General features: G+C 44.3%; 1 protein-coding gene across 1 annotated transcript in view; it reads left to right on the plus strand.

The window, feature by feature from the left end:
* The window catches only part of LOC123743836 (nuclear protein MDM1), a 62,566-nt gene extending 47,571 nt beyond the window's left edge, over positions 1-14,995 (plus strand). Inside the window, exons 3-10 of the mRNA XM_045722524.1 lie at positions 3,257-3,558; positions 3,885-4,025; positions 4,988-5,176; positions 5,899-6,041; positions 6,554-6,650; positions 8,268-8,306; positions 14,259-14,455; positions 14,848-14,995. Of these exons, the coding sequence (XP_045578480.1) occupies positions 3,257-3,558; positions 3,885-4,025; positions 4,988-5,176; positions 5,899-6,041; positions 6,554-6,650; positions 8,268-8,306; positions 14,259-14,455; positions 14,848-14,995 (1,256 nt within the window). The remainder of the gene's footprint in view (positions 1-3,256; positions 3,559-3,884; positions 4,026-4,987; positions 5,177-5,898; positions 6,042-6,553; positions 6,651-8,267; positions 8,307-14,258; positions 14,456-14,847) is intronic.
* Positions 14,996-15,007: the final 12 nt, after the last annotated feature.

Below are 15,007 nucleotides of genomic sequence, written 5' to 3' on the forward strand. Positions count from 1 at the left end.
TTCTATCATCCATATTACACCAGGTATCAGTAGAGACACTATCATCTCTCCTTCTATCATCCATATTACACCAGGTATCAGTAGAGACACTATCATCTCTCCTTCTATCATCCATATTACACCAGGTATCAGTAGACACTATCATCTCTCCTTCTATCATCCATATTACACCAGGTATCAGTAGAACACTATCATCTCTCCTTCTATCATCCATATTACACCAGGTATCAGTAGAGACACTATCATCTCTCCTTCTATCATCCATATTACACCAGGTATCAGTAGACACTATCATCTCTCCTTCTATCATCCATATTACACCAGGTATCAGTAGAGACACTATCATCTCTCCTTCTATCATCCATATTACACCAGGTATCAGTAGAACACTATCATCTCTCCTTCTATCATCCATATTACACCAGGTATCAGTAGACACTATCATCTCTCCTTCTATCATCCATATTACACCAGGTATCAGTAGAGACACTATCATCTCTCCTTCTATCATCCATATTACACCAGGTATCAGTAGAGACACTATCATCTCTCCTTCTATCATCCATATTACACCAGGTATCAGTAGAGACACTATCATCTCTCCTTCTATCATCCATATTACACCAGGTATCAGTAGAACACTATCATCTCTCCTTCTATCATCCATATTACACCAGGTATCAGTAGACACTATCATCTCTCCTTCTATCATCCATATTACACCAGGTATCAGTAGACACTATCATCTCTCCTTCTATCATCCATATTACACCAGGTATCAGTAGACACTATCATCTCTCCTTCTATCATCCATATTACACCAGGTATCAGTAGAGACACTATCATCTCTCCTTCTATCATCCATATTACACCAGGTATCAGTAGAGACACTATCATCTCTCCTTCTATCATCCATATTACACCAGGTATCAGTAGAGACACTATCATCTCTCCTTCTATCATCCATATTACACCAGGTATCAGTAGAGACACTATCATCTCTCCTTCTATCATCCATATTACACCAGGTATCAGTAGACACTATCATCTCTCCTTCTATCATCCATATTACACCAGGTATCAGTAGAGACACTATCATCTCTCCTTCTATCATCCATATTACACCAGGTATCAGTAGACACTATCATCTCTCCTTCTATCATCCATATTACACCAGGTATCAGTAGAGACACTATCATCTCTCCTTCTATCATCCATATTACACCAGGTATCAGTAGAGACACTATCATCTCTCCTTCTATCATCCATATTACACCAGGTATCAGTAGAGACACTATCATCTCTCCTTCTATCATCCATATTACACCAGGTATCAGTAGAGACACTATCATCTCTCCTTCTATCATCCATATTACACCAGGTATCAGTAGAGACACTATCATCTCTCCTTCTATCATCCATATTACACCAGGTATCAGTAGACACTATCATCTCTCCTTCTATCATCCATATTACACCAGGTATCAGTAGACACTATCATCTCTCCTTCTATCATCCATATTACACCAGGTATCAGTAGACACTATCATCTCTCCTTCTATCATCCATATTACACCAGGTATCAGTAGAGACACTATCATCTCTCCTTCTATCATCCATATTACACCAGGTATCAGTAGAGACACTATCATCTCTCCTTCTATCATCCATATTACACCAGGTATCAGTAGAGACACTATCATCTCTCCTTCTATCATCCATATTACACCAGGTATCAGTAGACACTATCATCTCTCCTTCTATCATCCATATTACACCAGGTATCAGTAGAGACACTATCATCTCTCCTTCTATCATCCATATTACACCAGGTATCAGTAGAGACACTATCATCTCTCCTTCTATCATCCATATTACACCAGGTATCAGTAGAACACTATCATCTCTCCTTCTATCATCCATATTACACCAGGTATCAGTAGAGACACTATCATCTCTCCTTCTATCCCATATTACACCAGGTATCAGTAGACACTATCATCTCTCCTTCTATCATCCATATTACACCAGGTATCAGTAGACACTATCATCTCTCCTTCTATCATCCATATTACACCAGGTATCAGTAGACACTATCATCTCTCCTTCTATCATCCATATTACACCAGGTATCAGTAGAGACACTATCATCTCTCCTTCTATCATCCATATTACACCAGGTATCAGTAGACACTATCATCTCTCCTTCTATCATCCATATTACACCAGGTATCAGTAGAGACACTATCATCTCTCCTTCTATCATCCATATTACACCAGGTATCAGTAGACACTATCATCTCTCCTTCTATCATCCATATTACACCAGGTATCAGTAGAGACTATCATCTCTCCTTCTATCATCCATATTACACCAGGTATCAGTAGACACTATCCTCTCTCCTTCTATCATCCATATTACACCAGGTATCAGTAGACACTATCATCTCTCCTTCTATCATCCATATTACACCAGGTATCAGTAGAGACTATCATCTCTCCTTCTATCATCCATATTACACCAGGTATCAGTAGAGCACTATCCTCTCTCCTTCTATCATCCATATTACACCAGGTATCAGTAGACACTATCATCTCTCCTTCTATCCATATTACACCAGGTATCAGTAGACACTATCATCTCTCCTTCTATCACATATTACACCAGGTATCAGTAGAGACACTATCCTCTCTCCTTCTATCATCCATATTACACCAGGTATCAGTAGACACTATCATCTCTCCTTCTATCATCCATATTACACCAGGTATCAGTAGAGACACTATCATCTCTCCTTCTATCATCCATATTACACCAGGTATCAGTAGAGCACTATCATCTCTCCTTCTATCATCCATATTACACCAGGTATCAGTAGACACTATCATCTCTCCTTCTATCATCCATATTACACCAGGTATCAGTAGACACTATCATCTCTCCTTCTATCATCCATATTACACCAGGTATCAGTAGACACTATCATCTCTCCTTCTATCATCCATATTACACCAGGTATCAGTCGACACTATCATCTCTCCTTCTATCCATATTACACCAGGTATCAGTAGAGACACTATCATCTCTCCTTCTATCATCCATATTACACCAGGTATCAGTAGAGACACTATCATCTCTCCTTCTATCATCCATATTACACCAGGTATCAGTAGACACTATCATCTCTCCTTCTATCCATATTACACCAGGTATCAGTCGACACTATCATCTCTCCTTCTATCCATATTACACCAGGTATCAGTCGAGAGCCTCAGTTTCTGTCCAAGAGGAAGGTGCCCTCCTCCCACACGCTCCAGGGATCCAGCTCCTTCCAATGGAACCCCACCACCACACAGCCCCCACAGAGACGGGATGAGACCCCCAGACCTGGTACCTCTCCCCTGGCTCCTACCCCAGAGAGAGTCCACACCCCTCTGGCCCCTAGGGGTCCCCCTCCTCCAGGGGACCCCCAACGAGGCCCGACCACTCTTCAGGGCCAGACCAATAACCGGAGCCCCCTGGCTACTGTAGAGAGACAGGACCAAGCTTTCAATGGGGTGAGAATGGTTGTTATTTATTTCATGTATGCAAATACATGTGCTCGATTTAGCTTGGGGTTTGCACTTTTGAGACTATTCCATTGGCTCCATTGTACCAGGCAAACTAAATCAAGTGCAGCTCATGTATTTGAAAGGACCGTTTGACACACGTATTTCACCCAGGTCTTCTAAGCAGCCCGTGGCCTGTGCAGCAGACAGTTTTTAACATTTATTTAACCTTTATTTAACTAGGCAAGTCAGTTAAGAACACATTCTTATTTACAATGACGCACAGTGAGTTATTACTAGTTACCTTTGTAGTAAAGTGAGAAATGTGATTCCAGGTTGACCATGTGTTGAGGAGGAAGGCAGGGCTGAAGTCGTCTGGACAGAGGACTGGATTACAGAACTCAGAGTACAGGAAACAGTTTCCGTGGAAGACACCTGTAGCTGGCCACGCCTCCCCACTGCTGGCTGCAGAACAGGTGTTCGTTGTTCCACTCATATCCTCATCTTGTCTGAACGTATACAACCCAAACATCCATAACATCCATGTTAAAGCCCTGATAGCCATACATTTGACATGTATAGACATGTCCTGGTCATAGAGGGTCATATGCACAAGTATTAAGTAAGATTCACTGCTTCCTGTTACACCCTGAACCCAGGGTTGGTCACCCCTTCTGCCCCATTACTAGTTAGTCTTGAAAACTCAACCGTAGGCAACACAGTGACTAGGATCTGGTTTTAATGATGGAGTCTTTTGGCCTAGAGGAACTTACGTCACTACCTACGTCGAAAAGGGGGGGAACAATTCTGGGGACTCGCCTAACAAATCACGAGGCAGACATGCCAGAACGCTGTGATTTAAAACCAAACTATGCAGTGGTTTTAGTTGAGGTAGTTGATGTAAACTAGCTACTGGGGTGGAAGGTAGCCTAGTGGTTAGAGCGTTGGGCCAGTAACCGAAAGGTTGCTGGATCAAATCCCTGACCTGACAAGGTAAAAACAGTGGTTTAACAAGGCAGTTAACCCACTATTCCCCGGGAGCTGAAGATGTGGATGTTGATTAAGGCAGCCCCCCTGCACCTCTCTGATTCAGTTGGGTTAAATGTGGAAGAAACATTTCAGTTTACAACTGAGTAGGTATCTACTTGCGAACTATAACCTCTGTGATCTCCATCTTGCTAGCTACTATTTAGTATTTTATTCAAGGGGATAAAGTAGTGATGTAGTTCCTCTATGCCAAAAGAGTCCATAATTGAAACCAGACCTCAGTCACTGTGTTGCCCAAGGTCAAAACAAATGACTAGTTTGAGAGATAGGCTATCTACCCAAGCTGTGGAGCAGAGATACTGTTTTGTCAAACAGCCAGTAGATGGTAGCAGAGTATTTGAGTATGAATCAACGATGAGTTACAGTATATTTCCTGCATGGTCTTCTCCAGATGCTGTACACCAGCCACCGGTCCATCCCTCCCTTCAAGTCTAACCCGGTGGTGGTGTTGGAGAGTGAGTACAGCAGGAACTTTAAAGCTTCTCCTCCTCCCAGAGGACCACGGCTACGCAGCGATGTAGACGGGGACCAGGTACCTCTGTTCCAGAGAGAGAATGTTTCACCTGAGAAAGCATCAAAGGTACTTCCAAGTTCTACTCACTCCACACTACAACTCAGTCTTTGTTCTGGTAATTGATTTATTCAACCTCTTATGTAACAGACTTTACAAACGTGTAGTAGCTGGCCAGAGACCAGCACTCAAACCAGATCTGCTTCTGGGTGCCAAGATTAGGCCACAATATAATACACCCAGCGTTGGCAATATCTTCACCGGTACCTTTTGTATTTCAATAAGGAAGCAGATAGCCCTACTTACTTATGACAAGTATTTGTAACTGATTTCTGGGAAGATAAGGATACATTAGGACATAGACTGCAAGGTCTTTCTCTGTTTATTGACATTTCAAAACCCCTTGGAGGAATACAATACACACCTAGAACTTCCAATATGAAAGAGGAATACAATGAACACCTAGAACTTCCAATATGAAAGAGGAATACAATGAACACTTAAAACTTCCAATATGAAAATAAATAAACCAGCTATTTAGATAATGTACTCCACATGCCACGCTGGATACACCCACTGGGGTGTACAGGAGGGTTGGTGATATTTCTGTACTGGTTCTATAGCCAGATTCCTCTGACTGACTGACTGACTGGTTGCATCCCAAATGGCACCCTATTTCCTATATAGGGCTCTGGTCAAAAGTAGTGCACTATGTAGGGAATAGGGTGCCATTTGGAATGACGCAGCCTTTATGAATGGCTCTGTTCTGTTTGTTGTGATGATGACATCAGAGCAAGCGTAAGAAGAAGAGGGAAGAGAGAGAGAGAAAGTCCAGCATCGTAGAGGAGAACATTCCAGTTCCACAGCCTCAGGAGCAGCAGGCGGACCAGGAAGTGAAGTCACAGAGCCCCCAGAAGGCACATCTTCCCCACAGGTAAGATCAGCGGTCAGTTGTGATTACAGGGTAGATTGTAGGGTGAAGTTACCTCTACACGCTGATCCTGGGTTTATTTAGCATTCTTCCCACTAATGGTTAAGGTTAGGATTGGGGGAGGGGGAGCTGATCCTAGAACTGTCCCTTTGGGAAACTTCACCTGGAGTCAGAGATCAGTGGTGGGGAAGGGGAAGTAGGGGGGGGAAGAGAGAGGCAAACTGTCAGTAATAGGAACTCTCTCATGTATTGTATATTGTCTCTTTCCATCTTCAGTTCCTGCTATGTGTCATGCAGTATTTTGGTAATAATTACTGGTAACACTGCACTCTCTCTCTCTGAGAATCACATGGAACTTCTCCAATGGACAGCAGCAGGGTTTGGTCATTCACATGTGGCCTATTCAACTAATACATTTTAGTTTAGAAATGATAATGCCAAGTGCAATGCTAAACGATCACTGAATATACATTATCTGACTTGGCCTGTCTCTGTGTTTCTGTCCCTCTCTCCAGAAAGGTGAAATCAGAGTATAACGCCAACTTCCGCTCTCCGCTGAACTACATATATAAGGACGGAGCCTGGGTCAAGGCTACCACGGTAGGAGAGGAGGTCAGTGTAGTTATTACGCTGTCTACCACGGTAGGAGAGGAGGTCAGTGTAGTTATTACGCTGTCTACCACGGTAGGAGAGGAGGTCAGTGTAGTTATTACAGTGCCTACCACGGTAGGAGAGGAGGTCAGTGTAGTTATTACAGTGTCTACCACGGTAGGAGAGGAGGTCAGTGTAGTTATTACAGTGTCTACCACGGTAGGAGAAGAGGTCAGTGTAGTTATTACACTGTCTACCACAGTAGGAGAGGAGGTCAGTGTAGTTATTACGCCTGTCTACCACGGTAGGAGAGGAGGTCAGTGTAGTTATTACGCCTGTCTACCACGGTAGGAGAGGAGGTCAGTGTAGTTATTACAGTGCCTACCACGGTAGGAGAGGAGGTCAGTGTAGTTATTACAGTGTCTACCACGGTAGGAGAGGAGGTCAGTGTAGTTATTACAGTGTCTACCACGGTAGGAGAAGAGGTCAGTGTAGTTATTACACTGTCTACCACGGTAGGAGAGGAGGTCAGTGTAGTTATTACACTGTCTACCACGGTAGGAGAGGAGGTCAGTGTAGTTATTACACTGTCTACCACGGTAGGAGAGGAGGTCAGTGTAGTTATTACAGTGTCTACCACGGTAGGAGAGGAGGTCAGTGTAGTTATTACACTGTACCACGGTAGGAGAGGAGGTCAGTGTAGTTATTACACTGTCTACCACGGTAGGAGAGGAGGTCAGTGTAGTTATTACACTGTACCACGGTAGGAGAGGAGGTCAGTGTAGTTATTACACTGTCTACCACGGTAGGAGAGGAGGTCAGTGTAGTTATTACAGTGTCTACCACGGTAGGAGAGGAGGTCAGTGTAGTTATTACACTGTCTACCACGGTAGGAGAGGAGGTCAGTGTAGTTATTACACTGTCTACCACGGTAGGAGAGGAGGTCAGTGTAGTTATTACACTGTCTACCACGGTAGGAGAGGAGGTCAGTGTAGTTATTACACTGTCTACCACGGTAGGAGAGGAGGTCAGTGTAGTTATTACACTGTCTACCACGGTAGGAGAGGAGGTCAGTGTAGTTATTACACTGTCTACCACGGTAGGAGAGGAGGTCAGTGTAGTTATTACACTGTCTACCACAGTAGGAGAGGAGGTCAGTGTAGTTATTACACTGTCTACCACGGTAGGAGAGGAGGTCAGTGTAGTTATTACACTGTCTACCACAGTAGGAGAGGAGGTCAGTGTAGTTATTACACTGTCTACCACGGTAGGAGAGGAGGTCAGTGTAGTTATTACACTGTCTACCACGGTAGGAGAGGAGGCCAGTGTAGTTATTACACTGTCTACCACAGTAGGAGAGGAGGTCAGTGTAGTTATTACACTGTCTACCACGGTAGGAGAGGAGGTCAGTGTAGTTATTACAGTGTCTACCACAGTAGGAGAGGAGGTCAGTGTAGTTATTACACTGTCTACCATGGTAGGAGAGGAGGTCAGTGTAGTTATTACACTGTCTACCACGGTAGGAAAGGAGGTCAGTGTAGTTATTGTATAAAGTAATGACCTACAGGAACTAAGTAAATGTCATGGATATGGCTGAAGTCTCTTTAACACATTCTCTCTTCCCATCCTCCATTGCAGGGGCGTGACAGTCAGCATAGTCACGTTTGGTATCACGAGGTAACATGGTCTAGTCTCCCCGCTGTTCTACTGTACCTTCCTTCTCTTTTGGCTGTTGGCAATGACCCCTTCCCTCCTCTCACGTTTACATCAAACTGAGTGATGATACATGAGTGAACAGAACACCTGTGTTACCACCTTAGAAACAATACAATGGGCAAAAATAGTTTCCATTGTTGATTTTCAGAAAGGCTCCATACCTGATATCTAGACCTGAGATTGTTGATTTTCAGAAAGGCCCCATACCTGATATCTAGACCTGAGATTGTTGATTTTCAGAAAGGCTCCATACCTGATATCTAGACCTGAGATTGTTGATTTTCAGAAAGGCCCCATACCTGAGATCTAGACCTGAGATTGTTGATTTTCAGAAAGGCTCCATACCTGATATCTAGACCTGAGATTGTTGATTTTCAGAAAGGCTCCATACCTGAGATCTAGACCCGAGATTGTTGAGTTTCAGAAAGGCCCCATACCTGAGATCTAGACCTGAGATTGTTGATTTTCAGAAAGGCTCCATACCTGATATCTAGACCCGAGATTGTTGATTTTCAGAAAGGCTCCATACCTGAGATCTAGACCCGAGATTGTTGATTTTCAGAAAGGCTCCATACCTGATATCTAGACCCGAGATTGTTGATTTTCAGAAAGGCCCCATACCTGATATCTAGACCTGAGATTGTTGATTTTCAGAAAGGCTCCATACCTGAGATCTAGACCCGAGATTGTTGATTTTCAGAAAGGCTCCATACCTGATATCTAGACCCGAGATTGTTGATTTTCAGAAAGGCTCCATACCTGAGATCTAGACCCGAGATTGTTGATTTTCAGAAAGGCTCCATACCTGATATCTAGACCCGAGATTGTTGATTTTCAGAAAGGCTCCATACCTGAGATCTAGACCTGAGATTGTTGATTTTCAGAAAGGCCCCATACCTGAGATCTAGACCTGAGATTGTTGATTTTCAGAAAGGCTCCATACCTGAGATCTAGACCTGAGATTGTTGATTTTCAGAAAGGCTCCATACCTGAGATCTAGACCTGAGATTGTTGATTTTCAGAAAGGCACCATACCTGAGATCTAGACCTGAGATTGTTGATTTTCAGAAAGGCTCCATACCTGATATCTAGACCTGAGATTGTTGATTTTCAGAAAGGCACCATACCTGAGATCTAGACCTGAGATTGTTGATTTTCAGAAAGGCCCCATACCTGAGATCTAGACCCGAGATTGTTGATTTTCAGAAAGGCTCCATACCTGATATCTAGACCTGAGATTGTTGATTTTCAGAAAGGCCCCATACCTGAGATCTAGACCCGAGATTGTTGATTTTCAGAAAGGCTCCATACCTGAGATCTAGACCCGAGATTGTTGATTTTCAGAAAGGCTCCATACCTGATATCTAGACCTGAGATTGTTGATTTTCAGAAAGGCCCCATACCTGAGATCTAGACCTGAGATTGTTGATTTTCAGAAAGGCTCCATACCTGATATCTAGACCTGAGATTGTTGATTTTCAGAAAGGCCCCATACCTGAGATCTAGACCTGAGATTGTTGATTTTCAGAAAGGCCCCATACCTGAGATCTAGACCCGAGATTGTTGATTTTCAGAAAGGCTCCATACCTGATATCTAGACCTGAGATTGTTGATTTTCAGAAAGGCTCCATACCTGATATCTAGACCCGAGATTGTTGATTTTCAGAAAGGCTCCATACCTGAGATCTAGACCTGAGATTGTTGATTTTCAGAAAGGCCCCATACCTGAGATCTAGACCTGAGATTGTTGATTTTCAGAAAGGCCCCATACCTGAGATCTAGACCCGAGATTGTTGATTTTCAGAAAGGCTCCATACCTGAGATCTAGACCCGAGATTGTTGATTTTCAGAAAGGCTCCATACCTGATATCTAGACCTGAGATTGTTGATTTTCAGAAAGGCTCCATACCTGAGATCTAGACCTGAGATTGTTGATTTTCAGAAAGGCTCCATACCTGAGATCTAGGCCTGAGATTGTTAATTTTCAGAAAGGCCCCATACCTGATATCTAGACCTGAGATTGTTAATTTTCAGAAAGGCTCCATACCTGAGATCTAGGCCTGAGATTGTTAATTTTCAGAAAGGCCCCATACCTGAGATCTAGGCCTGAGATTGTTCATTTTCAGAAAGGCTCCATAACTGAGATCTAGGCCTGAGATTGTTCATTTTCAGAAAGGCTCCATACCTGAGATCTAGACCTGAGATTGTTAATTTTCAGAAAGGCTCCATACCTGAGATCTAGACCTGAGATTGTTGATTTTCAGAAAGGCTCCATACTTGAGATCTAGACCTGAGATTGTTCATTTTCAGAAAGGCCCCATACCTGAGATTTTTAATTTTCAGAAAGGCTCCATACTTGAGATCTAGGCCTGAGATTGTTGATTTTCAGAAAGGCTCCATACCTGAGATCTAGGCCTGAGATTGTTGCTCTGATAGGTTGCTGTAAAGATTAATTGTCAGTGTGCGTGAGTGTATGTGTGTGCGTGCTTGTATGAGAACACGGTGTGTGTGTGTGTGTGTGTGTGTGTGTGTGTGTCTGTGTGTGTGTGTGTGTGTGTGTGTCTGTGTGTGTGTGTGTGTGTGTGTGTGTGTGTGTCTGTGTGTGTGTGTGTGTCTGTGTGTCTGTGTGTCTGTGTGTGTGTGTGTGTGTGTGTGTGTGTGTGTGTGTTTTCAGGCAGTGTCAGCATCAGTACAGTGAGTCAGCAGGAGGTTGGTTAGACAGCGTTCTTCTTTCCATTCAACCTGAATATGCTGAGTGGTTAACCGTACCTTGCCTTGTACGGTACGTGGAAACCTGGCCCATAAACTTCATGGAAATGTACTAAATATAGTCTAGAGGTGGAAGAACTTTCTAGAAAATGATTGCCATTGTCTTCTAAGTAAAGTAGTTTAATACACACCAATATAATGAAGGAATGATTAGGACCGTTAGATGGGCTACGGTGATACCAAGTCTGATTGATCTGATGTTCCACTCCAGGATTGGGCTCAAAGTCATTTCTATTGGGCTCTAGTTTCATTGAGGAAATCAATGAGGACAGAAAGATATGTTTTGTTTTTCAGCTGAATGAGGATTTTCTGTTGAATTTCAGTGTAACCTACCTCTAATTGATTCTGTTGAAAAGTAGTTAAGATCAACCCTTCTCCAAAGTCCTTCTAGCTATCAATATATCAGTCTACCAGTCGACCAGTCCATCAGTCTACCAGTCTACCAGGCCATCAGTCTACCAGTCTATCAGTCCATCAGTCTACCAGTCCATCAGTCTACCAGTCCATCAGTCTACCAGTCCACCAGTCCATCAGTCTACCAGTCTATCAATATATCAGTCTATCAGTCTACCAGTCGATCAGTCTACCAGTCTATCAATATATCAGTCTATCAGTCTACCAGTCTACCAGTCTATCAATATATCAGTCTATCAATCTACCAGTCTATCAATATATCAGTCTATCAATCTACCAGTCTACCAGTCCATCAGTCTACCAGTCAAATTTCAAATCAAATTTATTTTTATATAGCCCTTCGTACATCAGCTGATATCTCAAAGTGCTGTACAGAAACCCAGCCTAAAACCCCAAACAGCAAGCAAAGCATGTGAAAGAAGCACGGTGGCTAGGAAAAACTCCCTAGGAAAAACTCCCTAGAAAGGCCAAAAACCTAGGAAGAAACCTAGAGAGGAACCAGGCTATGAGGGGTGGCCAGTCCTCTTCTGGCTGTGCAGGGTGGATATTATAACAGAACATGGTCAAGATGTTAAAATGTTCATAAATGACCAGCATGGTCAAATAATAATAATCATAGTAGTTGTCGAGGGTGCAACAAGCACGTCCGGTGAACAGGTCAGGGTTCCATAGCCGCAGGCAGAACAGTTGAAACTGGAGCAGCAGCATGGCCAGGTGGACTGGGGACAGCAAGGAGTCATCATACCAGGTAGTCCTGAGGCATGGTCCTAGGGCTCAGGTCCTCTGAGAGAAAGACAGAAAGAGAGAAGAGAGAATTAGAGAGAGCATATTTAAATTCACACAGGACACCGGATAAGACAAGAGAAATACTCCAGATGTAACAGACTGACCCTAGCCCCCGACACATAAATTACTGCAGCATAAATACTGGAGGCTGAGACAGGAGGGATCAGAAGACACTGTGGCCCCATCCGATGATACCCCCGGACAGGGCTAAACAGGCAGGATATAACCCCACCCACTTTGCCAAAGCACAGCCCCCACACCACTAGAGGGATGTCTCCAACCACCAACTTACCGTCCTAAGACAAGGCCGAGTATAGCCCACATACCAGTCTATCAGTCTACCAGTCTATCAGTCTACCAGTCTATCAGTCTACCAGTTCATCAGTTTACCAGTCCATCAGTCTACCAGTCTATCAGTCTACCAGTCGACCAGTCAACCAGTCTACCAGTTTACCAGTCCATCAGTCTACCAGTCTACCAGTCCATCAGTCCATCAGTCCATCAGTCTACCAGTCTACCAGTTTACCAGTCCATCAGTCCATCAGTCTACCAGTCTACCAGTCCATCAGTCTACCAGTCCATCAGTCTACCAGTCTATCAGTCTATCAGTCTACCAGTCTATCAGTTTACCAGTTTATCAGTCTACCAGTCTATCAGTCTACCAGTCCATCAGTCTATCAGTCTATCTACCAGTCCATCAGTCTACCAGTCCATCAGTTTATCAGTCTACCAGTCCATCAGTCTATCAGTCTACCAGTCCATCAGTCTATCAGTCTACCAGTCCATCAGTCTATCAGTCTATTCCCTATATAGTGCACTACTAGAGGCATATGGGTCCCGGTCAAAAGTAGTGCACTATATAAGGAACAGTGCCATTTGGGAGGAAGACTGTGTCCAGATGCCAGCCTGGGTCCAGATGCCAGCTCAGTGTGTGTTGTGTCGTGCCCTGGCTTTGCTTGTGTGCATGAAAGAGACGATATGGCCTCTGCCTGCTTGTCAGTCATCTGTTGCATCATTGTGTATGTCTTAAAGCTATTGATAACGCTTTCTGTGTTTAGAACTCTCTACCACACACCTGTGATCAGTATCAGAGGAAAGTGTTTACTCACAGAGCTCTGGTTTTGTGAACAGTATCAGGCAAAGCGTTTACTCACAGAGCTCTGATTTTGTGATCAGTATCAGAGGAAGGTGTTTACTCACAGAGCTCTGATTTTGTGATCAGTATCAGAGGAAAGTTGACTTTGCAGCTAAAAGAACGACATCTAAACATGAGTCTGCTGCCTTTGCTTCTGATGCCAGAGATCCTGCAAGGCCCCCCTTACCATGTGCTGTTAATGTGATGCCACAGATCCTGCAAGGCCCCCCTTACCATGTGCTGTTAATGTGATGCCACAGATACTGCAAGGCCCCCCTTACCATGTGCTGTTAATGTGATGCCACAGATCCTGCAAGGCCCCCCTTACCATGTGCTGTTAATGTGCTGCCACAGATACTGCAAGGCCCCCCTTACCATGTGCTGTTAATGTGATGCCACAGATCCTGCAAGGCCCCCCTTACCATGTGCTGTTAATGTGATGCCACAGATACTGCAAGGCCCCCCTTACCATGTGCTGTTAATATGCTTGAAATGCTTCTTCACAGTATTCATATGAAGTTCTTCAGCAACTGGATTTAAACCATAACCTGGTCCACGATCAGTTTGTGCTCTTGCCGTCTCCATTTCTATCATTGTCAAGCCAAACATGTTTGGTATGATGATTCCATAAGTTAGTTGACCAGAGAGCAGAAACAGACCGGCACCAGGCTAGGTTCCAGCTATATAAAATAAAGAAGCTGTGTTGTGACTGAGCCCTGTCCCAACTGTCTGGCTGGAGCAGCTTGCTACTTTTAATGATCAAATGAATGCTATCAGTCAACCAACCAATCAATCAACCATCCTCCCAGGTGCAAGAGCTTCGTAAGAAGGCAGAGGCCTACAGACAGAGGGCGTGGGGGACCCATTTCTCCCGCCTCCACCTCAACCAGATCCTGTCAGACCAGAACCAGCTGTGGGAGGCCTCCACCCCTTCCTCCTCTAACCTCAGCTCTGGGACAGGTTCAGGGGACCGGGAGGAAGACAGCAGCAGGAGCCCTACCCCCAGGCTCTGGAGCTCGCTAGGTGAGGGAGACAGACCACAGAGCTGGCTATAGCATGACATTAGCATGTCTTTAGTGTGGTGCTGGATGTGTAGTAAGCCTGTCTCAGGGTTTCTCATAGATGGGATGCAACTCTGGGCCTCAAAACCGGGCCTCTGTAAGCATAGAATGAAATTGAAATCAAGTGTAGCCAAATGATTTGACTTAGAAGCAGAGCCACATATTTCTGGGTAGAAGTCACAGAGCTAGGTGGTTGGTTGACCAAGCTATATGGAGTAGGGGGAACTGATGCTGAGAGTCCTTTACTGGGGTCTTAATAAATCTGACCTATTAAGGTTATGTTCTCTGTGTGTCCCTCCTCCTCTCCCTCCTTCCTCCTCTCCCTGTGTGTCTGTAGGGTTGACAGTAGCTCCAGCTCCGTAGCCGGACCCCCCCTCACCCCTGTGTCCAGTAGAAGGAGCTCCCCCGGGTGGCTGGGAACACAGCAGGCCCCCCTGGTCACCCTAACCCTGGAGCCCTTACCCTACCTGTTCAGAGGAGACTAGCCTGGGAGGAGG

The sequence above is a fragment of the Salmo salar genome, chromosome ssa07, assembly GCF_905237065.1.
Source record: "Salmo salar chromosome ssa07, Ssal_v3.1, whole genome shotgun sequence".
Lineage (NCBI taxonomy): Eukaryota > Metazoa > Chordata > Actinopteri > Salmoniformes > Salmonidae > Salmo > Salmo salar.